Consider the following 26,718-nt stretch of genomic DNA (forward strand, 5'->3'; position numbering starts at 1 on the left):
CTTATGGCGGTGATCAATGCGTGCCGATATGTAGGGTGGTCTTGTTAGCAAGCTGTTTTTCAGATAGCATGTTGTGATAAATTTTATGAAAAAGGAATATTGAGGCTACTGATCTGCGGTGAGATAGAAGTGGAAGAGAAAAGCTTTATCTGATGGGGGCTGCACTACTTGTTCTGTGATATTTAGAAAGCATGACCACGGCCTGTCTCAAGGGAGAACGCGCGCTCTGCCTCGAGACCGGCCGTGGCATGACACGAGAGCCGCGGTTTTGCACAGCCTCGAAAATAGAAACAAGTGAATGAATGGCGGGACTCCAAATAGATTTTGAATATTCTAATTATGAGCGTGCAATAGTTCGTAAAGCAATAATTTTAATGAACTGGATGAACGAGAGAAATTTCTGTGAAGAAATTGATCTTTATAATAATGTATTCAAAATGAGCTTTCCACGAAAATTAAAAAGTTAACACCAAGCAATTTAGAAGACGACACAGTGTGACGAGAAACAGTGTTGATGTGATAAGTATTGGGAGGGTTTGAAGTGCTAGAAATGTACCCTTATTTCTCTTATCAATATTTATTTCCCTATTCTCTTTGTTATACTAATTGGCGACCTTGTTATCGTCAGACTGAAGGCAAAATACATTATCATCGTCACTAATTTCACGGCAAATAACGCAGTCATCAGCAAACAAGTAATTAAAGCAGATGTGTTAGCCGGTCCGTCATTTATATAGACGAGAATTTGCAGAAACCCAAGCACAGACTCCTTAGGCACGCAGAATGGACGGACAAAGCATGGGTCAAATTTGTTTGCCGTAATACTGTTACTTAGCTGTATTCGCTGCCCGTGATGAGGATGAAGTGCGACAGACTCCAAGAAGTCGACGACGCTGAGTGTTGTGAAATATGTGGCCTCATCAACGATAGTTGTGCGGACAGCTTTCAGACTGTAGATCTTCCCCGTAACATCTCTTGGTGGAGGTGAATCTATTCGATCCCCTGTCACAAGCTGGATCTCCGCAGCGGCCGCCACATCGGAACCACCACAATGACTACAGACGCCTCTACCTCTACAGCCGCCGCACCTGCTATTGTAATGGCCCACTCCCGTGACCCCGGAACCTTCTGCGGGACCGACGATGTCGACGTAGACGACTAGCTAGCCCTATACGAGCGCGTGAGCAAGCACAACAGGTGGGACGCCACACTCATGCTCGCAAACGTAATATTTTACTTGGCTGGGACCGTGCGGGTGTGGTTTGAAACCCACGAAGACGAGCTGACATCTTGGGATATTTGCAAACAGAAGCTCCACGACCTATTCAGAAAGCCTATTGGCCGCCACATTGGCGCCAAAAAAGCGCTCGCCTCTCGGGCCCAAACTTCTATGGAGTCTTACCTCACTTACATCCAAGACGTCCTGTCTCTATGCCGCAAAGTCGACCAAGGCATGCCTAAGGAGGATGAAGTCGGCCATATAGTAAAAGGCATTGCCGACGGTGCCTTCAGCCTCCTTTTGCGCAGGGATTGCTCCACCGTGGACTCTGTGCTGCAGGTGTACCGACGTTTCGAGCAGGCGAAACAGAGGCGCATATCTCACCGTTTCGACCGGCTGCTAAACACGGCTGCTAGATTCTCCTGTATCGATATCCCGACTCCTCGACCGCCTGCTAACGACAACAATTTGACACGCATTGTCCGCCAAGAGCTTGAGGCAATGACTCCCGCGGCCTCGCTGTCGCATACGCCCGACAACACCCTGGCTACTATATTACTTATTACGGCTGTTGTTCGCCAAGAGGTTGCGAATATGGGCCTCCCTTCTACAAGCACCACCGACACCACGGATTCAGGACCTGCCCCTCCAGTAATTGCTGCCGCCTAACAAACGCCGGTTTCTCGCCCCGATAACGTTACCGCAACCCAAATGAATGGCGTACCCACGACAATCGCCCCATCTGTTTTACTTGTTCTCGCGTTGGCCACATTTACCGCCACTGCCGTAGTCGCTGGTACACGCCATCTCGTCAGTACACCTACGTCGACCGCCGCGGAGACTATGCCCCTCGCTATTCCCCACATCGCCCCGACCAGACCCGCGCTGACCCCGGTTCCACTGTCCGTGCTGCCAACCGTTCACCATCCCCGCAAGCACGACGTTCGAGTTCTCCTCTTCCTCGCCGCAGTTCGCCTCCGTCCTATTATGGCCACGTGCCGGAAAACTAGCCAATGCAGCTACCGGAGGTGACGCTGCATTTGTGGCCCGGACCGAAAAATCTCTGCTGACCCCTGCCCTACAAAATAACCGTATCGACGTCCTTGTGGATGGAGTTCTCGTTTCTGCTCTAATTGATACAGGCGCCCAACTGTCCATTCTCAGCTCCTCATTTCGCCTCAAGAAAGTCCTTACGCTAGCCGTCTCGTCCACAGTTCACGTCGACAATGACAGCCCTGCTGCCGTGGTTGGCATGTGTACGGCGCGAGTTACAATTGCTGACCGTGATGCCCCAGTGTTGTTCACCGTCCTACATGAATGCCCCCACGATGTTATCCTTGGCAGTGACTTCTTAACAGCGCACTCTGCCCTTATTGACTGCTCTAGCGGCCTACTTCGCTTGGACCTACCGCTCTGCTCGGAAGACCCCTCCTGCTCGACCCGCCTTCGATCAACACAGTTTAGCCCCCTTGCTCCTGAAACTGCCGTTTACATCCGTATGTCGCCATTTCCACCCGTCCCAGATGGCGATTATCTCGCTTGTCCCATTACTGATGTCATGCTGCAGCGGCACGTCACCCTTCCTCATCTAATTGTGCACATCTCCCAGAACCGCACCACTCTCCCTGTCCTTAACTTCAGCTTTTCAACTCAAGTTCTGCCCGAGGGAATTTCATTAGCTGCGCTGTCCCCGATTACCGATTGTGCCATTTCAGCTCTGTCTACAGATCATACAACTGCCGTCCCTGCCAACAACCCCTCGTCGTTCCCATCGCGCCATGATCCGCTTAACAGCATGATTGCAGCTGATCTGCAACCTGAATTCGCCGCTGAGTTACACAAGCTTTTGTTTACCTACAGTGACCTTTTCGACTTCGGTACCCGCCCATTGGGTCAAACGGCAGTTGTCACCTACCGAATTCACACCGGTGACGCGAGTCATATTCACAGGCGGCCCTATCGTGTTTCGCTTGCCGAGCGACGCGTCATTCAAACGGAGGTCGAATAGATGTTAGCGAACGACATAATCGAGCCTTCAAGAAGCCCCTGGGCATCCCCTGTCGTGTTGGTCAAGAAGAAGGATAACAGTTAGAGATTCTGCGTTGACTACCGTCATTTGAATAAGATAACCAAAAAAAGATGTATATCATCTTCTACGCATCGACGACGCGCTTGATAGTTTGCACGGAGCCAGCTACTTTTCATCCATCGACCTTCGTTCCGGCTACTGGCAGATTTCTGTCGACTAGAGAGACCGTGAAAAAACAGCGTTCATCACCCCCGACGGCCTTTATCAATTCAAAGTCATGCCTTTTGGCCTACGTAACGCCCCTGCAACTTTATAACGGATGATGGACTCATTGCTGCGCGGCTTCAATTGGACGACATGTCTTTGTTACTGAGACGACGTCAATGTTTTCTCGTCCACTTTTGACAGCCACCTCTCTCACCTTTCTACCATTCTCGAGCTATTCCGCCGCGCCGGCCTTCAACTCAACTCAAAAAAGTGCAGTTTCAGCCATCGGGAAATCAAAGTACTTGGTCACTTGGTTAAAGCATCCGGCGGTCAGCCTGACCCTGACAAGATACGTGCCGTCAGAGATTTTCCCACTCCGCGTTCATCCAGCGATGTCCGAAGCTTTAGTGGCCTATGTTCCTATTTCCGACGATTCGTCCCGAACTTCGCAGTCCTCGCTCGTCCGCTCAGCCAACTCCTCAAGAAAGACGTTTCATTCTAATGGGGGCCTGAACAAGTTGCAGCTTTCTCAGAGCTTATTGCTGCTCTAACTACTCCACCAGTCTTGGTCCACTTCAACCCTTCCGCTAACACTGAACTTCGTACCGACGCAAGTAGCCATGGAATAGGAGCTTGGATGTAAGTGAGGTAAAACTTCGTAGACGTTTGGGCGCGAGAGGCGAGCGCTTTTTTAGCGGGAATGTGGCGGCAAATAGGCTTTCCGAATTTGTCGTGCAGCTTCTGTTTGCAAATATCCCAAGATGTTAGCTCGTCATCGTGGGTTTCAAACCACACTCGCGCGGTCCCAGCCAAGTAAAATATTACATTCGCGAGCACGAGTGTGGCATCCCACCTGTTGTGCTTGCTCACGCGCTCGTAAAGGGCTAGCCAGTCGTCTACGTCGACGTCGTCGGTCCCGCAGAAGGTTCCGGGGTCATGGGGGTGGGCCATTACAATAGCAGGTGCGGCGGCTGTAGAGGTAGAGGCGTCTGTAGTCATTGTGGTGGTTCCGATGTGGCGGCCGCTGCGGAGATCCAGCTTGTGACAGGGGATCGAATAGATTCACCTCCACCAAGAGATGTTACGTGGAAGATCTACAGTGCGAAAGCTGTCCGCACAACTAACGTTGATGAAGGCACATATTTCACAACACTCAGCGTCGTCGTCTTCTCGGAGTCAGTCGCACTTCATCCTCATCACGGACAGCGAATACAGGTAAGTAACAATATTACGGCAAACAAATTTGACACATTCTTTGCCCGTTAATTCTGCATGCCTACGAGGTCTGTCCTTGGGTTTCTGCAAATTCTCGTCTATATAAATGACTGACCGGCTAACACGTCTGCTTTAATTACTTGTTTGCTGATGACTGTGTTATTTGCCGTGAAATTAGTGACGATGAAAATGTATTTTGCCTTCAGTCTGACGCTAACAAGGTTGCCGATTAGTGTAACAAAGAGGATAGAAAAATAGATAATGATAAGAGCAATAATGGGTACATTTCTAGCATTTCTAACCCTCCCAATACTTATCACATTAACACTGTTTCTCGTCACACTGTGTCGTCTTCTAAATTGCTTGGTGTTAACTTTTTATTTTCTGTGGAATACTCATTTTGAATACATCATTATTACGGTCAATTTCTTCACAGAAATTTTTCTCGTTCATCCAGTTCATTAAAATAATTGCTTTACCAACAATTGCACGCTCATAATTAGAATATTCATAATCTTTTTGGAGCTCCGGCATTCATTCACTTGTTTCTATTTTCGAGGCTGTGCAAAACCGCGGCTCTCGTGTCATGCCACGGCCGGTCTCGAGGCAGAGTTCGCGTTCTCTCTTGAGACCGGCCGTGGTCATGCTTTCTAGCTATCACAGAACAAGTAGTGCAGCCCCCATCAGATAAAGCTTTTCTCTCCCACTTCTATCTAACCGCAGATCAGTAGCCTCTATATTCCTTTTTCATAAAATTTATCACAACATGCTATCTGAAAAACAGCTTGCTAACAAGACCACCCTACATATCGGCACGCATTGATCACCGCCATAAGGTTTCCTTTCCATCTTGTCACACAAAATGTTTTCGGGATTCAGCCACACCCAGAATTTGCGCCAACTGGAATCACCTTCCCCATACTATTCTTTGTATGTCAGATTATAACCCATTTCGCAAAGTTACTAGTTCCCTTTGAATGTTTTATGCTTGTAATAGCCTATTTGCATTTTACTCCCTAAATGTGCATTGTAACTTACCGGCCCTGCAAACTGAAAATATCTTTTTTTTTCGGCTCTGTCTATGCACATTTTATTTCTCTCTTTGACATTGCTGTGTATATTGTACTCGTATGTATCCCCACTTCCCATGTAATGCCCTCGGGCAGTGTGGGTGTAATAGATAAATAAAATATTATTGTACTGAATAACTGAACAATGTTGGAATCGTCACACTGTTGATGGCAAGGTGCAATAAGTGACTTAAACGCACAGATGGAATAGCCCAGTGATGTTAGTCACGAATGATACCAGAACCCACAGGCAGCCGTTGGCTGTGTTGCAAGTAATTGGCTCTTAAAGAATGGATAAACATGTGGCTCACGACCCAAGTGTCTTTACGAACGATCTGATAAAGCTGGAAGCATTTTCCTCATAATATTATAATAATGCTGTCCGTGCGTTTAAAAGAGGCAAATCGCAAACCATTCAAATCTGAATCTGTTCTTTTTTGTCGACAGCCACCGGCATGCGGCCTTATCACTATAATTCTGGCACGTCTATTAGTTCTTTATTCTTTGTTTGTTCATGCTCATGTCGCGAGATTCAGGTTTCGCAGATTATTTATCGCGCAAGATACGCAGAGATACGTCTTCAAGATTCTGACCACTCGTGTATGGTTCCGCATTGTTCTAGATTGTCTTAGTCACCGTTTACGGCTTTATCTCGATGTTTCTTGACCCTTTTAAATTGAGCGTTGACTAGTAAGACGGGCATACTCAGTTCGATGACTGACGAGCACGCGTGTTGTCATCGCCACCGCTGATTCTCTTAGTTCTTTTGCAGACGCAAGTCAGCCCAATAAAGAGTTTCATTCATGAGAGATGCCAGTGTCTTCATTTGTGGCTTCCGGGCTTGTTAGCACCATCTGACTATATTGCACGCTGTTTAGATTTTTTTTAATACTTTTACTTCCACAATATGCAATGTTTAAGGCACATGAAAAAAACATTTAAAAAAACGTTTTTTTAATTACATACGGAATTCATCGACATATTGCACCTTTCAGCAGTACGGATTCGAAGCCTGCATTGGTAAGTTATACGTACCACAAAGCGTTCACTAGGTTCGTCTCTAGCATCCTTACAACAATAGCACTTCGTGTGGTCGTCATTTTCTGCCTGCTTGGCGAAGAGAGGGCCTGGGCTCAAATTGAAATTCCGTCCAATCTATATTATTGAATGACTCTGAATTCCTTCGACGTCACACTAACCACGATTTTCATGAGTGTAATATAATCGGGCGTTGGCAAGATAACTAGAACAGCAAGAGCATACAGATTTTCACATAAAGGGCTAGTAATGATTTCGCACTAAATTATTTCGAATTGCAGTTATTTTGAGATTGCCTCTGAATACGCAGTCGGTGATAAGGAGTAAATAACCAGTGATACACCAGACCCTGGCCAGGAGTTCGCTTTTTCACCTTCATTGAGAAAGACAGAGGGCTCCGGAAGCGTGGGTTAGTCCTTGGTCTTTGTTTTCTCTACGAAATGACACATGGAAAGTGGCCACACGTAGGTACTTCCATCATTTGCCTTATTTGTCGTGGCAGCTGGTGGAATAACCAGAAACACACAAATAATACACCGCTCCTTCAATAGAACATCTGGCAGAGGGCATACAAGCGGTCAATTTTCAATTTTAAAAGATTGGTAATTCTCCACCTCATGTAAGGATAAAACAATAATCTTAAGCGAACACTACTCCGACGTATCATCGCATGGCTCTGAGCTGCGGCTCGACCGCATCTGCGGAAAAAACAAGATTGGACACCTGAACAGAGAGCAGTTATTCACTTATTTCACTTTGAGGGACTGCCCGTTAAGGCCCCTGAGGCCACAGATTGAGCTGATGTTAAACACTTTCAATCTTCACTCGAAACAAAAGTAATACCCAATTGTGCTCTAGATTAATTTGTCACTCTGTGCTGCATGATCCTTTGAAAAATGAGCAGTGAAATTATGCTTCATAGTTCGATAGACAGAGTTATTTTGAACTTGTCAAGGTAAAGATATTTAATCAAATGAGCGACAAACAGATATGGTTGTATAAGCGACTAGATGTGCGCAGTGGAGTGTTAAGTGGCAGCGGCGAAGGCTTATCGCTGTGAACATAGCTGTCCAACAGGTTCAAAAGTGCAGCTGAGCACCGACTAGCTAAGGGCGTAAGAAGATTTTTTTTTTTCATTTCAAATTCACTGGATTGGCGGCTGTAATCGCTGGAGATAAATCTGGCAGCACTGTTTTGTAATAATGCCAATTTTGTTTGCAGATACTTCTCGTATGGTAACCATAGTGAAGACGCAGATTCCAGCCATACATATGTTATGTACGCAAGTTTACGGAGATCGGGAGGTGTTTTCTTTTAGCTATCGGTGGAGGTGACCAAGTGAACGATGTGCTTCAGCGCAGATTGAAGTAATATGTTCGGACGGACACGGAAAGGTTTGATTGAATGCCTAGGAATCTGTACGATGAAATCACAAACTCTTATTCATGGAAACATTTAAAAATTGTTTTTGTCGTCATTATTCGCAATGGAATCATGAATTAGGCTTATTCTGTAGTATGTGTCAAACTATATATACGTTAGGAAATGTTACCATTGGTTTTGGATGTGCAGGGACACAAGTTTACTTTCTGCTGCTAAACACTACGCTAAAGCATTACTATTCATTTCTCGGTATGCTCGTGATTAGCTGCCTTATTTGTATGCAGTCTGAGCAGAAGTTTCGCGTGCGAGAAATTCCAGCATGTAGATGCTTGGCTTCTATCGTAGTACAAATGTTGCCTAAGCTACACTCAAGCCACGCCTACTTTACTGTTACCGTGTTCAGAACAAATGGAGCTCGGAAAGGATTTTAAATAGGGAAATATAAATATTAAGGCACTTCAGCGTAAAACTAATTCAAGTTTCGCACCTCGATTTATAGTGTACCTATCCAGTGGATATCCTTGGTAGAAATTCCAGCGTACCTTTTCCAATTTTTACGATTTTCCTTTTCTTTCTTGCGATTTCATTTTCCTGCCTTCACAAAGTTCTTTTTATTTAATTGCTAGGGTTTGACTTTTGAGCGCACAATTAATTTTGCTAACCAAATATTTCATTAATATCGAAATGATTCCAGACAAATGCTATTTTGTTTACACCAAAGCCGCACCATTCTTTTCACAATATTGAAAGGGACGCTGACAATACGTTTCATTAAAACTGCTAATAAATGATCCACTTCTGTTTCGTGAAATAATTATAGGACCTTGTTAATTGGCCGGGGTCAGTAGTGCGTCAGAACAGCACCGTTAAGGAGTGTGAGGCGCGTAAGCCGAAAATACCGCGACAATAGTCCTGGTTTTTGAGCCGATCCTTCGTAGCAGCTTGCAGAATTTGGCAGACAAAGTAGCAATCGGTCAAACTGCCTCTCAAATTGTAAAGAACGCGAAACGAGTTATGGGTTCGTCCAAAATTTGTTGGGCAGCTCGAATATACTTGTTCGCCTTTTTTACTGCCTTCGCCGCACACTGCTGTCAATAAATAATATTTGGCGGTACTTTCGAAAAGCAAACACTAGTCCTTGTATAAAGCTCACTCTTTCGGGGTACCCTCTCTTCCTTAGATGTAATGGTACGCTCTGATTTCTTTCTTTGGACTGGTTCTCTCGTTCTTCGCCAATACTGTTGCGGATCTTCCCTGCGCATCCCAGGAACATTAAACGAAAGGATTCAAATGAAACGAAAGAATGTGAACAGGAGCGCTCATGTTACACCCACTGCCATCACTTTCAATAAATCTGTTGTTTGCCTCAATGCACAAATGGACCCAAGAAACAAAAGGGGCTTTTTAATCAAATGGAGAAAGGTTAGCCGATCTAATGAAGTCACGGAGGGAGCGCAGATGAGGCCCCTGAGTCCACGGTATTCTGCTATGGAGTTCTTGAAAGGTAGGTAGGCGGCAAAAAATGCCTGAACACCATATAAAAGAAGGTGGATTTGACGTTTGCAGTGATGATTATTTTTTATTTTTTATTTGTTTCTTTAGGCAATACTTTCAATCCCATCAGAGATTGTTACAGGGAGTGCATTCAAAAGTACAGAGGCACAAAATATAGTAATTGTAATTATTCAAAGCACGTATAAAATATGACACTAAATTATACATCAGAAAATACATATAGCAATTAAACCAGAATGACGAGCGTGTGACAAGACTTTGACGGACAAATAATACCACAAGCGAAACGCAAACGCAAGGAATAAATTCATAATGACATAGAACAGAATATTTACTGCGATGTAAGTAGTTAATTTTCTCGCGTCTGCTAAAAGCATCTAATGATGGATTACTAACAATGGAAGTGTTCACGGTGTTCCACTCGCGTATAGCACGAGGAATGTATGAATATTTTAAAGAGTTAGTATGGAATGACAACTCTTTTAGAGTGCGTACGTGATTATTACGTGTTTGTTGCGTTCGTGATTTTGATATGTATCTTCAAGTGTCGACTTTTAACTGATTGTGTATGATTTGGTGCATGGTTCTAAGGCGCGCTAGTTTTGTTCTGGTTTGAAGGGCTAGTAGTCCTGCGTGTTTGAGTAGTTCTGTTGGTCAGTCTGTCATCCTGTGTTTGCTAAAATATACATCTGACCGCCTTCCTCTGCACTGCTTCTATTTGTTTAATAAGCTTGTTAGTGAAAGGAAACTAAACAACATTAGCAAAATATAAAACTGGCCTGACAAATGCCTTATACGCAAGTAGCTTTACTTCAGGAGTTTGCGGCGTATCTAAATGAAAAATAACGGCTTTAGAGCTGTTGATGTGGCATTGTTAAAATGAGAATCCCATCTGAGATCAGAGAAAACTGTTATGTCTAAATATTTATATTCAGACACCGAAACAAGAGTAATGTTGTTAAATGTGTACTGAACAATTGATTGATGTATCTTTCTGGTTACGGAAAAAGTAACTGATCCTTTAACTTTAATAATCACCTGCCATTCTTCCCACCTCTTGGGCACTGCTGTTAAAAAGCGTCATTTAAAGCTATATGGTCATTAACAATGTTAATTGAACCTGTACTATGATAGCGCAGCTGTCCAGAAATATAGAGCCTTGTTTTTGTAAAAATGCACCAGCCACAAATCAGCATTATTCCTCCCGAATACCCTTGGTCATTTCTGGTCGACACAGTGTGAAAGAGTACGAAAACATTTATTTCTACACTAGGTGCTAGTGTAGGAATAATGCCAAACTAGCCCCGCTGCCACACAGTAAGATACTTGCAATCCACGTTTGTAAATATTACATACTTTTGTACGTTATTGATTCAAAAATAAAAATCTGTTTGCCATATATTGAAATTTTTTCAGTCAAACATCATGCACACCACACATTGTAAATGATGGTCTTAAGCTTGGTTTTTGAACTTAAAGCAAGACTTATGCAGTTAAGAAAGATTCACCTGACTTTAGAAGATACATCTATGTATTGCCAATCACTTCCAGATTTGATATATCATTCAGATAATTAGCTCGATGCCTTCAAACTCTTTGCTGTTAGTATTGCTAAGCCCGACAAAGATGGCACTTTTATGAGTGCCAATATATTTTGTCAGTTCATACATATGTGGCTAGCCTCGCCGTGATGGTGATCGAAATTGAGTAATCATCATGCGTGATACTATCAAAATGAATAGTGTAATATGCAATGCATCATGAGTACAGGCGAATCTTCCAATTTCATTAAAGCTCTAGAGTTGCATTTTTTTTTAACGATACAGTGTTGTATCTTGTTGACTTGTTCATTTACTCTAATCCCGTGTTTTGATTTTTATTTTTATTTGTTGTTTTAATGCCTTGTATATCCACTCCTGCCTGGGCCAAAATATTGGCCCGTCAGTATTTTGAAATAAATAAATAAATAAATAAATAAATAAATAAATAAATAAATAAATAAATAAATAAATAAATAAATAAATAAATAAATAAATAAATAAATAAATAAATAAATAAATCATAACAAGTAGCCAACTGTGAGTGCCATTGTTGAGTGCCACTGACTCGAATGTTTCCACATCGACCCTTGTGACGAATGGTCCACACAGTGCATCCAGAGACATCTTGCTGAGCAGGCTCTTTAGCCCTAGAAGCTCCTGCGAAGTAGGTAGGTATGGCCGGCAGTCCTTTTCAGCTAAAATGTTGAAATAAAAGAGCAGCGTAGGTCAGAAATTGCATAAGATTAAAATGATGGTAAAAACACTTTTTGCGGAGTGCATACAAATCAAACTTCAATATGAAATTAGCAAGTCAAATGGTAAACAAAGGTCTCATTGTTTTGGACAATGTCCCCTAGAAATGAATTGGGCGTTTCAGAAATATGCTTGGAAAAACATATTAATTACAACAACCATATGCTGTTCCGAAGTCCAGTAAACATGGCCACCGCGGTAAAGAAAGGGCAGGCGGCGCCCTTATACCCTGAATTACGTAATAGTGAATGAAAGCTGCAGAAAAATGCTCCCGAAATGCATTTTTTCTTTCTGAAATATTTTCCAAGAGGAACTTTACAGCAGGTTATGTATAATGTAACAAGAAAACTATCAAACTTAGATACTGACATAAAGAGAAAAAAACGTTCCTCTTCCCACCCTTGGACAACAGCGGTCTGCGCTTCCCTAGTGCTTGAATTCAATCAAATTGCACTTGTAGCGGCTGAGGAGCTATGTAACACATTGTATGGTCCGAATGATTGGTATTTTATTCTGTGTGTCACCACAACTGTTAACTGCTGCGTAGAGTGCACATAGCAGGAGTCTAAGGTGTGATAATAAAGACACTTCCACTTAAGCTTTTGAATCTCTTTGCTGGTGCAAGTATCAGAGTGACAACATGAATTTGGAGCCAACGAAACATGCAGAAGCACAGAAAGTATAGTGTTATGGTTCACTTTGCTGTAGACCTTTTTTGGTACTTTTCTTAACAATGTTTTGTTTAACCCCGTTATGGGCTTTGAAATATGTCTTCGCAAAGCTAACACAGGCCTGACGGGCAGAGCTGTGTTTCAATGCTCTGTATTTATTGGCAAGCTTCTAGCACACTGCCTGCGGAAGCAAAGAATCCCAAGGGTATTGCTATTCATCGTGGTCGGAACTGTATTCAATACCTGATCTGCAAATAAACAAGATAGAGAGGCGACGCAGCTCGCAGGCATGTCAGTCTATCAGGTGTCACGTTCGAATTCCTGATGTAAGTAAGCGCGTGCGTTCACTCTACACTTTGGCAATCTGCGTTAGAGAGATAACGCGCGAACTCAAGGCACCTGCGTGCTGCAATGTATACGGAGAAAGCATGGGGCACGGTCATTGGAAGAAGAATTGTTGTAATGGTTCACTGAAATGCCCTGAATGTTAAAACGCACTACCATACATAAGTGCAAACTCATCACAAATTACAGTTATTTTCAAATGAGCGTGACGCTCCTTTTCGCCGCAAACCACATCATATTTTCTTCGGAAAAGAAAACATAAGCCTACACTGGAAAAAAGGAGTTCCATTGCTGATTAATGCCAAACAGCGGCAACGATCGGATGCTTTTATGATGAACGCGGCGCCTTGCCGACGCAGGGGCATGCGCTTCTCTCCACGGTAGATTCCGTAAACACAAACACATTCATCAATTAGACGGCGAATACCTGAGAATTTTCAGTCACACCAGCAACAGAACATGGATTTGATAACCTCTGGGGCCCTTAACGCATATGAGAATGACGTGCTAACCATCACAAATGCGATTACTATTTACAAAATGTTACCGATTTCGCCTCACACAAGACATAGCAATTCGTTCTCTAGCGACGAGTTATGCGCGGACCCCTATAGCTCCGTCATCTCGCCTACTATTGCCACACTTTCCAGCGCCTAATATTGTTCATGAGAGTGGTGAATAAGAAATATCGAATATAAACATGGCGAGGCCTGAACTTCAGTCCCTATGCGCTCAATTTTCGGTTACAGTCCACTGAGTGCATTACTGATAAGCCTCACATTAGGAGCAGAATGCACAACAACTAGCATGCAATGTAGGCCACTATGCCATGCCCCTCCAGTTTAGACTTGATTGCGACCTAACACATCAGCGTGGGTGAAACATCTTTTCAAGATGATGCACCTTATTAGCATTAGTCGCGTGCATGCGGCAACATCCATTTCACGCTACGGATTCACATAGGTGCAGTTACATCCTCTATCTCTTTATAAACAATGGAAAGTCAGATTTCTAGCCAACAGTAATCTTTTGTGCTGAAAGAATGCAGCGACAAAGACACCAAGTGTTGCATCAAGCGGCTTATATTAGTATGGGTGAATGGTTTTAGAGAGACCTGATGGGCACAAGTAACACTGCACACGAAAAAAGCCAAACTCATGTGCTACGTCTTTGTTAAGCCGCTGTCATTATTATATTGAGATGACCCACGATGCTTTGGAGCACGACCCATTTAATGCAACATTTTCATTAAAATTACAGACCATTCTCTCCATATTCACTTCTTCTGGCAGGAAGGACGCACTAACAGATGTGAGAAGGTACGAGAAGGCACATTCAGTCTCTTAAACCTGGCCACAAGCGTTGCGTACGAGCCTGTCGACGACCAGCCAACGAGATGCTTTTGCGCCTGAAGTAACAGCATGACGTCTCAATAGATTCTCGAATTAGCCTGCGTACATGTGATGCACTTCTGTGCCGACACGCTGAAAGAAGTGAGTGCAAACACACGCTGTGGATATGAAAGAAACCAAATACCTTTTTTCTTCACAAGCAACAACACATGATAAAATTTGTAGGTTGACTTGATTCCAGGACATTCCAGGTACCATGGAGCGATTTATTGTCAAAAAGAACACAGATTGAAAAGTCCATAGCTTCAATAGTTACTCCAATTTTAAACAAATGAAATCGGGTGCACTGACCATAATGAAAAGAAAAAAAAAAGAAGACGTTTCAGCCTCCTGCAGAAGGCTTGTTTACATTACAAGGACGCTGCTAGTGGCAGCAACAGCACCCATAATGCAGGGAGGTGATTATCTAGGAAGGCAAATATATGCAGTGACTTAAGCTCCGTTTTTAGGTGTAGGCGGATCAGTGTTGAGTGCTAATTTCGGCAGTTCCTCATGCTTATCCACCTATGCCTACCTGCGTATTAGTACTGTCTTAATAATTGCTATTACAATAATTTGTCACCTGACTATCCGCATTCACACTGGTCTTCAGCCGTGAGCTACGATGTTATTTGAAGTACAATCTGACTTGGATATGATGCCCCATTGCATATCTACTCCTCCGAAGGTGCCTGCGCGGACTATGGTTAGCTTGTATGAATTGTCAGAAGTATATCAATGATTAGATTCCCGTTTCAACTTCCCATTTAAAAAAAGACCTCCACATATTGGTAGCACTTGCAACGCGACCAGGTCCTTTTGTCTCGCTACTTTAAGAAGTCGGTCATCAAAAGTACTTCAAAGGGATAACTTCGCTTTCGAGCTATAAATAATAAATAACGTAGAGCTATCTTCAGTTCAGTTCAATTTATTAATTTAGGTTGCCCCGTGAGGATGCATTACGTGAACGGTAAGATCTATACTACATAAAAATGTCTCATGATAATCAGTCATTGATAAAAATGGTCAGTCAAAAGTGGTGAGATTTCTATGGACACGTGCTAACAGTGATACGACGGGGAAGAACGTTACGATCTTTAGTGGTCTAGAAGTAAAAGGAGGTAGAGAAGAAAGTGCTTCGAGCGCAACTTGAAGCGGATGGCTGGTGAGACGAAATGGCGACTGTTGCTATGTATTATGCTTGACGAAGGAAAGAAAAGAATTTGCGATACAAGGACACCATGCGGCGGCGAGCGGAGGGCGTTGGCAAACAAGATTTACATTTCTAAAATGAAACGCTAACGTCTGTGAGTGCATAGAGTGAAAAAATTTCATTCGCTATTTGGACTGTTTTCATAGAGTCGATGGCATAAGATAAACAAGATGCAGTCATTGCACCAGCATAAGTGCTGTGTGCTAAGCAAGCAGTGCAGAATGCGAGTACATATAATGGTATCAACAGCCGTCGTACCTACAGACATGCCGCGGTACGACCACGAGCGAGGTGAAGTGAAGACTCCCTGCTGATATTGTAGGCACTGAAAGCAGACTATCTTGCTGTTTAAATGGTACAAGGGTAATAAAATGACCGCCCTGTCTTCGGCTCCCGGGAGAGTATGTTAGCTGAGTTGAAAAAATAGAAATACACCGCAGAATTCAAAATCGGTGCACGACCGAAAGACTGAGAACTGTCAACCAGGCCAATTGGATGGCAAGCATCATGCTCTAACTTGGTTGATTGCGTTTTCTCAAAATACTGCTGTACCGATGACGAATGTTGCAATTTCGAACGACGATAGTGTATATCAGCCAATGCACACCATTGCCATTTTTTACCTGTCACCTCAGAGCGTAGACCGTTCGCTTGATGAGCGCCCTATGACGGAACATACCAGCAAACTCACCGAGAGTTACCGCATGCGTACGAGGACCAGGCCATGGTGGCCGTCGTTTGCCTACCTGTTACAGGAGTTGCGCGCAGCCCCGCCCTTTGTCTTCTCTAACAGCACTACGTGGAATTCCAAGCCGCTAACACTGCGAAGATAGTAAGAGAGATAGCGGTAGTGTCCTCAAACAAATGTCACTATCTGCGTTTCACGCTTATATAAATTGTGGGCTGCAACCATATGCGCAAACAACAGTATACAACACAAGAGGATACGAAAAATCGATCGAAAAGATCGCTCGATTGCCCTGCCCGGGTGGTACAGTGGTAAGACGCCCGACTACTGTCTGGAATACCCGGGTTCGAACCCGACCTCGGCGGCTGCGTTTCGATGGAGGCGAAACGAAGAGGCGTTCGTGTGCTGTGCGATGTCAGCGCAGGTTAAAGATCCCTAGGTGGTCGAAATTTCTTCCTAGCCCTCCACTACGGCTCTTATTTCTCTCTTTCCACTTTAATTCCCACCTTCCTCCCTTCCCTTACGACGTGGTTCAGGTGTCCACAGACACAAATGTGACAGATACGGCGCCTTTCCCTTCCTGTGAACCAATTATTATTATTATTATTATTATTATTTGAAGTTCGCTAAAGACACACTGAGCACACTGGTTGCAGCTGGGTAGCGCATTTGTTATTCGGAATAATTGGGGAGAGTGCCAACATTATTACTATCAAAGGAAAATTAAGGGGATTCGCGCAGCTCTTGGAAACACCTAGCTAGCGACGGCCACCGTGGCCTGGTCTTCGTGCGCGTGCGGCAACTCTCAGCGAGTTTGCAGGCTAGGTCGACGCTCGCGTAATACCGTTAAAAATTGGATAGGTGTAGGTATCGAAAGGCAGGCGAGGCTGCCCTCTATGGCTTTCAGCTTTGATGCCCGCAAGGCCAGAATTGCGTTTCATGGATGGTGCTGAAAACTCGCTGGCCAAAAAACTAAAGCAAAATTGTTCAGCATAAATATTGCAAAGAACATTATGTATCGGGAAAACAAGAATCCTGGGGCCTTATTCTCTTAGACAAGGCCGCCATTTTATTTCTCTGATTGATTCTCAGAACTGTCACGTGTTTCAAATCTGTGGCGCGAAATTTCAGTGCGTAGAAATGGCTTTTTTCGGTGACGTAAAAATGACGTGGGTGTGAAAACGGATATTTAGCAGCGGTATTCATAATGTATGGAGGGTATATACAAGTAATTGGGACGAGAAAACAGAGGTATATATGAAAGAACGGGAAGCACTTACGAATGGGCTGAAATGAACTGCCCACTGTCAATAGCCGACTCCTGAAATCTGACTGGCTGACGTTGTTTGGCGAGAAATACGTCATGCATAAACATTTATTGATGACGTCAAAATGACGTTTTATTATGTAAAAGATGTTCTTCCATTGTGTAAATGACCAAAGTTGGGCACCGCATTTCGACCTACTTGCGGTCGCAAAAGAATCATGGCGAATTCGACGTGCAATGTAGGCGGCTGTTAGCTCACCGCAGTTTGGTAGACGTTTTGGCGGGCGGTGTAGTGAGCGGACACCTCATGTTGTAATTGCAGAAAACACTTAAGCGACGTCATAAGGAAGCTTTTCAGCTGCGTCGTCTTTTAGAAAACTTTAAAAGAGCGCAAACACACACGACCACTAAGGACAAGAGACGAGACACAAGCGCCGACTGTCAACTGATTTTTATTGGAGCAAGGCAACACCTATATACACAGCAGCTTACATAAGATAAGAAGTTTCAGTAACGCACGTGCGAGCAGGAGACACTTGGAAAAAACAAAAAACCAAGAAATCAAGATGCTCAAGGGGTGAACATATTAGTCGCATCTAAAAAACAGACCTCAGCGTTTAAGAGAGATATCGAAGGCTTGCTAATGCATCTGTTGCCATATTTCGTGATATGAAAGGCTTCCAAGCTGAGACGTGCTGTCTTATCAATGCTCTTGCCGAGAATCTTCATCTCATTAAATCGGGCCACGCAACCACTGCAATTACTAATATGCGCAACTAAATGTGCGTACTTGTCTTTAAAATTCTTAAAATTTCTTGAATGGTCCCCCAATCGATCATTGATGCAACGGCCGGATTGGCCGACATACACTTTCCCGCACGTCAAGGGAATAACGTAGACCACTCCTGTGGAACAGGTCACAAACCGACGTTTATGATTATTTTGGCACCCACTCTTTTTCTGGCCACAGATGCGGGGGCGTAGCCCTCCCAGCTTACTGGGTGCCGAAAACACACCGGCTCACAGTGCCTATTGGCCACTTTTTTTAAGTTGTGAGTGGTCTTGTGTAGGTACGGCACAACCAAATGCTTTTCGGCCTTTTCCCGATTACAGCCGCTCTTTCCTGTTCCATGCTTCAACTTCTGGAGGAAGGTCTCACATACAGCAATCAAGATCGAATAGGGGAACCCCGACGCTAAAAGTCGGGTTATCTGATTAAGGAAGCTATTTTGCATTTGATGCGGGCACGATTTCTTGAGAGCAGATTCCATGCATTGCAATGCTATCCCTCTCTTCACAGTCTTGGAATGCGCCGAGTCATATGGCAGCAGATCATTTTTCACTCGAGGGTAGTAAGACCAACAAACGTGTGTTTCGCAGAATGTAAGTTCGAGATCTAAAAACTGTAAAACAGATGAGTCGGGTAGTTCATGGGTAAAATTTAACCCAAGTCCATGCTTTTTGAAAGCTATTAAAACTTCACCTACTGTGGCAAATGGCAACAGGCCCATTCATAGCTGAATTTGCTAAATAATCCGACATTGTATTACAAGCGGTGCCGCAGCGTCCCGGAACCCACTGAAAACGTACTTCCTGTAAGTGTATCGCCTAATTAACCTTCCTGCTATTCCCTTCTTATGTTTCTTTCTCTTTCTCGGACATCTTTCAAGTTTCGCAAGAGCTTGTCGCACGCCAGCACACGAAAATTTAACCGACTAGGTGTAAGGTCCAGCGTATGCCTTCCACTTCGTGTGTACGTGTATGTGGAAGACTCTCTCTCTCTCCCGCTATCTCTCTCTTTGTGCTGCTATCCTCGTTCTACACAACTCAAGCCGGCACAATACATGCTACAAATTTAAGCAGACTTAATGACCTAACGATAGCTGCTGTTCTTAACGGGGCTTTTTGAAAAAGGTGGGTAGCACAGCCAGTACCTAACAGTAATTGATACTTTGAGACCGCGAGCGTTGTTCTCAGACATGGACCGTGCCGGCAGCTGCCCTTGCGCTCCTTCGTCAGTGCTGGAGCTACTTTGGAAATTTCTCGATTCATTCTGTTTAAGACCAAGTCCTTAAAAGTTTTAGGTCCATAGGTAAATGCCGCTCATAAGTGAACATAAGTAATCGGTGCTTGAACAGTAAGGCTACTTTCCGCTCCTATTCCGCACCAACCCACTGCGAATATTCTGTAGCCGTTTTTGCTCTTCAGCTGAAACTCGCGCAGCCTTTCTGTGCGTAGCTGATACCGAATGTTCGACTTCAAGTATTTCATGACACACTGATACCGCGACGCTACAACATACTTCACTCATCATCATAATCAACATCATCGTCAACAGCCTGACTATACCTACTGCAGAGCGAAGTCTTCTCCAATATTTCTTCAATTAACCGCGTTCTGTGCTAGCTGCATCCACTTGATCTCTGCGAACTTCTTAACCTAATCCGCCCACCTAACTTTATGCCGCCTCCTGCTACGCTTTTCTTCCCTTGGAATTCGGTTTGTAACCCTAAGCGACCATCAGTTATCCTCTCTTCGCACTACATGTCCTGCCCATGTCCATTTCTCCTTAATTTCCGCTAGAATGTCGGTAGCTTGAGTTATTTCTCTGACCCACTCTGCACGCTTCCTATTTCTTAATGTTACCTCTAACATTGTTCGTTCCATAGCGCTCTGGGTTGTCCTCAATTAAGTAGAACCCTCTTGGTTAGCCTCCACGTTTCAGCCCCATAGGTGAGTACAGGTAAGATGGAACTGTTGCATACTTTCCTGTTGAGCGATACCGGTAAGCTGCTACTCATAACCGGCCAGTGCTTGCCAAATGCGCTCCATCCCAATCTTATTCTTCTTGTTATTTCCTTTTCACTGTTCCGATCGACGGTTACTACCTGTCCAAGTAGACACATTCGCCTACTACTTCCAGTGCTTCCCTACCTTACAAAAACTGCTGTTCCTTCCGAGGCTGTTGAACATTACCTTTGTCTCCTGCATATTGATCTTCAAGCGTATCTTTCTACTTTTCCTGTGCAGGTCATCAATCATTAATTGCAATTCATCCCCCGAGTTACTTAGCAAGGCAACGTCATCAGCAAATTACACATTACTGAGGTATTCTCCATCTACCCTTATCCCTAACTGCTCCCATTCCTAGCCTCTGGATACTTCCTCTAAGCAAGATGTGTATACTACTGGGGAGATCGTGTTTTCTTGCCTAACATATTTCTTTATAGGGATTTTGTTACTTTCTTTATGCAGAACTATGATTGCTTTGCAGCCACAATATATATTATCCAGCACATTCACGTACAGCTCGTCTACCCCCTGATTTTGCAATTAATGCATCACCGCCGAAGTTTCAACTAAGTCAAATGCTTTTTCGTAATCAATGAATGCTATATATAAGGGCTGCTTATATTCCGAGCATTTTTCTATTACCTGGTTGATAGTATGGATATGATCGATAGTAAAATACCGTTTCCGAAAACCTGATTGTTCCTTTGCCTTATTGCAGTCTAACGTTGTCCTGATTCTATTAGCGATTATCTTAGTAAATACCTTATACGTAACAGACAGTAGGCTGATTGGTGTGTAATTTTTAAGGTCCTTAGAGTCCCCTTTCTTATAAATGAGGATAATGCTTACATTCTTCCATAGTTCCGGTACCGTCGATGACACCAGGCACTGCGTTTACAGGGTGGCCAGTTTTTCTAGCACGATATGCCCCCCCCCCCCCCCCCCCCCCCCCCCCCCCCCCCCCTTGTCCTTTAACAAATCTGTAGTTCTCTGATCCTCTCCAGCTGATTTTGCCTAATGCTTTCTTGACCTCGTCCTTCGTCACTAGTGGAACATCTGACTGTTTCTCTCTACCGCCAATCTCATTGCGGTCCTGACTAAGTTGGCTATTGTAGAGATCTGTATCGAACTCCTCAGCTACTTTGACTATTTCGTCCATATTCGTGATAACTTTGCCTGCCTTTTTCCTTATCGCATAAATACGTTCTTGCCTATGCCCAATTTCTTCTTTACCGCTTTAAGGCTTCCCCCGTTATTTACAGCATGCTCAATTTTGTCCATGGTATACTTCCTTATATCGGCCACCTTGCGCTTATTAGCTTTGATATCTCAGCCAATTCTATCTGGTCTGTTTGATTGGAAGCTTTCATACACTGGCGTTTCTTAATCAAATCTTTCGTCTCCTCAAACAGCTTACCGTTATCGTTTCTAACTATCCTACCGCCTACTTCTACAGCGCACTCAGTAATGATATCTCTGAAATTATTGTTCATTGCTTCTAGGGTAATGTCGCCATCCTCGGTTAGAGCTGAATATCTATTCTGTAGCGAGATCCTGAACTCTGCTGCCCTTGCGCTCACCGCTAAATCGTTGATGGGTTGCTTTCTTTCTAACCTGTTGCGTTCCTTCTTCAGATTTAGGCTAATTGGGGACCTCACCATCCTGCGGTCACTGCATCGCACTTTCCCGATTACCTCTATATCTTGAAAATTGGCGGGGTTTGAACACAGTATGAAGTTAATTTCATTTTTAGTCGCCCCGTTAGGACGTTTCCATGTCCATTTCCGGTTCTTCAGTTTGCTGAAGGGCGTATTTATGATTCTTAGGGTGTTGCGCTCTGCAAGGTCAACTAGTAACTCCCCCCTTCTATTCTCAGAGCCAATGCCATAGTGACCTACTGCCTAGTCTCCTGCCTGCTTTTTCCCTACCTTGGCATTGAAGTCGCCCATTAGTACAATATACTGCGTCTTTACTTTTCGCATTGCCGATTCTACATCTTCGTAGAAGCTTTCAACTGCGTGGTCATAATACCTACATGTGTGCGCATAGTTCTGTTTATACCGCTTATTAAGCCTACTTACGATGCCTGCCACACTCTAATTAATACTATCGAATTCATCTATATTACCCGCTATATACTTATTGACAAACCCATTTCCGGTAAACCTCGATAACCCAGTTTAGGAGGCCTCATTCGGCCCCCTAAACTCACTAAGCAATATGATATCCCATTGCATACCCTCTAGTTCCTCTAACAGCACTGCTAAACTAGCTTCACAAGCTAGGGTTTTAGCGTTAAACGTTACCAGGGTCAGTTTCCAATGGCGGCCCGTCTAGTGGAGCCAGGAATTCTTAGCACCCCCTGCTGTGTCTCAGGTCTGACCGCCGCCGTGGTCAGTTGTTCCGCAGCCGCTGGTGACTGAGGGCCGGGGTTTTATGGCACTAATCATGAGATGTTGCGGTCAATTACTGCACCAGGGTGGCCAACTCCATTTCTGGTGAGGGAGCGCGGTGGCGGAGGTATTCACCGGCATCAGGTCGCACCCCTAACCTGTTTATGCAATTCCATTGACACGCGTATTTTTTTTTCTTAATCCGGTGGAGAATTGCGCGGCACCGGGATTTGAACCCCGTTCCTCTTGCAGGCGAGGCGGAAGTTGTACCGCTACGCCACCTCGCCACTTCACTCGCCTCACTGCAACCCGAGGCTTCCGAATCACGGAATGCACCGCTGCGTACCGGTTTCTGCCGGAGCATCATCATTTTTCATACTTGGCGCCAATATATAGCATCAGATGACAGCGCACTTTTTCTGTCACTTTATTTGTGTTCTTCTTCAGAATGCGCAACCCGAATGTGTGCTTACGTACCCTACTGAAAAAATTGTATGAGGCAATAACCTCACATTTTCTCACAAAATCTCACTCAATTCACATAAGAAATCACATACAAGTCGCATATAATTGCATAAGGTCTTATAGATTCTTGTACATTATCATAAATTATGCACGATATTTTATGTATTAATGGGCACCTTATGGGAGTCTATGCGATTCAATGAGATTTTATGAGGTATTGCCCAATAGAACTTTTGGTTTTTCAGTAGGGTAATCTGGCACCGTCCTACTGCACACGTCACTCGTACGTCACAATTTGGACAAAATGGCGAATTGTCATGAATAGGGCCCATGGAGAATATATTGCTCTCTAGAACAATATTGAAAGAAAACCATAGAAAGCTAACGCTTTAAACTATAAATTCAAAACTAACTAAATCTTTCGCAATTGCGAACTATTTTGGAAGGTTATACGTGTTATAAATGACTATGTTTATAATCAGTGAAAATAAATGGCGACCGATTTTCACGAAACGTCTATTCCTGGAAATTGCATCCGGAAATCATAGCCTTTAACGCTCTTCGGACTTAGAACAGACAATATGGTCTTCATAACAGAATGTCGAAGATACCCAGCCATATAAACACGAAAAACTGGTTGCAAATGAGAATATCTTTCGCCGTTTTATTAGGGCTAAAAATAGACTCGTTTTATATATGTGTTACTGTGCCTTGTTTATGGCAACGCTCGTTAATTTTTCCTTGCTTTGTAATCGATTTTAGAGTGCGTGTTAGAAGTTAGTTATTAGTAATGATCATATTGTTTGCCCTCCTGGAAAGCATAAGCTTTATTCTGATGGAAGTACTATGGCAGCCTACTATAGCTGAGGCAATAAATACTGAGCCAGTCCATCAAGCTGCCACATCCCTCCTACTAGCGATATTTCCAATGGAGTCGAAAGAGAAAGCGACCGCCTACTGGGCAATGTCAGATAACGATAAAGGAACGTTGTCGAATATGTTCAAAGCGCTGTTTACAGAATTAATAGAGTAATTAGCGTTTTGAAGTTAAACCCCATTGGCTGGTATTATAAAAGCAGATACACAATATATTTTCATCCGAGGACCGAACTAATCGCTGATAGATAACTATTGCCCGCTTTTTACATTCATTGGCGATCACATATTATTCAAAATGGACGCCTCGCATTTTCGGAGCAAGACAGCTGTCGAGACAGCAACACAAAGAAATGATTGCCTAAGTAATCATCCTCTTTCTTCCGAAAAAGTTCACGGAAGCACTGTGGACGTAACAATTGCCTGTAGGTTATGTTTCACAACGGTCGCGACCCTCCTCAAAATAAAAGGGATATACTAGCCCAATATCACCGATTCTCTGGTAATGTAATTTTTAAACTGCATCTCTTCAGCCCAAACACCTGTTCGAAATTTGTCGAAATTGCCGCTTGTCAGTGTACACGCCGTGGAACCCTGGACAAATCGCAGCTGTTACCGATATATAATTCAATGTTGTCCTACGTACTTCCGTCAGCTTGTCCAGGGCTGATATTTACTTTTAAAGCGAGCAATAACTTTAAAACCGCAAAAGGCACTCATTTTTTTTCCAGTGCTTCTCTGTCGAAAAATGGGACGAGACACGCGAAACTAAACCTTAAAAAATTTAAACATCATGTGCAGGCGAATAATTTCTCTAGATGCCGTGCTGTGAGGCGCTTCGTGCTCCACAAATATCAAGCTCCCCGACGTCCTTCAGTGCTCTTCGAGCATTTCAGAGGATGACAATGAAAACATTGCGTGGCGTTGTTTTCGCTGCAACCTGTCTGGCAGGCATAGCTCTCGGCAAATTGGGCTCACCAGGAGGTCCTCTGAAGATGCCTCTCGAGCTAGTGGACAGCTTTAAGGTATATATAGCCTGCGCTTGTCCCTCCCTAGGAATGCCTTTTCTTGTGAAGAGGAAATATGCACCCTGTATTTGCGACAAGTATCAAAACCTACAGAAATGATCGAATGGTCACAAGTAAGATTGAGATCGGTATTTTGTTCCAAGGCGCGTGGGGAAAAAAAATAAAAAAGCAATTGCAGCATATTTAAAATACGCCTAAAGTCGATTCCGATAAAGGCCAAAACGTTTTCGCAACTATAGTATCAATAGAAGTGGACCAGTGTAACCCTTTCGCGGTGTCTATATATGTTAGGCCGCTGAACTGGCCCCGCATACCAAAGGGCGTAGGTTTGGTATGCGGGGACATTAAAAAGACCAAGATCATGGCGTCTTGCCCTATCAAGTCCTGGAGCATCAAGGGACAAGAAGTGGAAGCTGTGACACATTTTCTCTTCTTGGGCTCCACGATTACCTCGGAAGGAGACTGCAGCCATGAAATTAGGAGACGCCTGCTTCTGGGAAAGAGAGCAATGGTTAGCCTTGACCGCCTAGTAAAGAGCAGAGACATTAGTCTGCCAACCAAGATCCGTATAACTCGTGCTATGGTCTTTCCAGTTGTGATGTATAGATGCGAGAGCTGGACTGTGAAAAAGGCTGACCGCCGAAGAATTGACGCGTTAGTATTGTGGTGCTGGCGAAGACTCTTGAGAGTTCCTTGGACTGCCAGAAGATCAAATAAGTCAATATTGTCGACCATAAACTCTGACTGCTCATTGGAGGGTCAAATCCTAAAGTTAAAGCTCAGCTACTTTGGTCATCTGATGAGAAGAGAGGAGTCGCTGGAGAAAGATTTGATGTTAGGAAAGGTTGATGGTCGCCAGAGAAGGGGTAGACAGTGAACGCGATGGTTAGATGGCATCCTCGAGGCACTGCAGATGAAGTTATGTGATGTTAGGATAGTGAGAGACCGGAAAGCGTGGCGTGACATGGTTATAGGGTCACGAAGAGTCGGACACGACTGAAGGACTGAACTGAGGTTTGGTCGAAGACACACGGACCGCCTTCCGATTGAGATGCACACCAAGGCGGCCATGTACTGTGCCAACTCCGGCGCACAATGAAGAAGCCCAGGTGGTGGAAGCTTGCGGTGCCCTCCTGCTCTATGGCGTACCTCGTTGCCGTTAAAAGGGGACGTTTAACATAATAATAAGGCTTATTAGTCCTGTACCGCTGTGAAGAACGTAAGCGACGCTACACATACTTACGGCTCATCAACTATGTAAAAATGCAAAATTAGTCTCACGAGCAATCTTTTATAGCAACTTTTTAGATAGTTTCTTGAACCCATGAAAGCAAATACTCAATTTTTATTGGAGTTAACCCCCGCGTTCCGAAGATCAGCATTGCTTCGGATTTGCCGTGCTTTATTCCATTCCTGTCCTCCATTCTGTTTATAGAAAACTCACTGTGCAATTAGTTATGGATGGCACATAAGCAACTGGCAGAATTCTAATAGCGAACGCAATGCGTCTCCGGGAAGGCAGTTAAAGGTTTTTGAATTACATTGCCTATTTTCTGGCTTTCCAAGTATTCTGAGTATGGTATAATGATGTATATCTGACGTCCGTTTATTTACGGTG

At 43.9% G+C, this 26,718-nt stretch overlaps 1 protein-coding gene across 1 annotated transcript in view; it reads right to left on the bottom strand.

Moving 5' to 3' along the window:
- The window catches only part of LOC146209378 (uncharacterized), a 77,879-nt gene extending 61,563 nt beyond the window's left edge, over positions 1-16,316 (bottom strand). The window contains exons 1-3 of the mRNA XM_084580175.1: positions 16,292-16,316; positions 11,754-11,912; positions 9,315-9,415 (exon numbers count right to left, since the gene is read on the bottom strand). Of these exons, the coding sequence (XP_084436301.1) occupies positions 9,315-9,415; positions 11,754-11,912; positions 16,292-16,316 (285 nt within the window). The remainder of the gene's footprint in view (positions 1-9,314; positions 9,416-11,753; positions 11,913-16,291) is intronic.
- Positions 16,317-26,718: the final 10,402 nt, after the last annotated feature.

Source organism: Amblyomma maculatum, chromosome 1 (assembly GCF_055883805.1).
Source record: "Amblyomma maculatum isolate TAMU_Amacu chromosome 1, ASM5588380v1, whole genome shotgun sequence".
NCBI lineage: Eukaryota > Metazoa > Arthropoda > Arachnida > Ixodida > Ixodidae > Amblyomma > Amblyomma maculatum.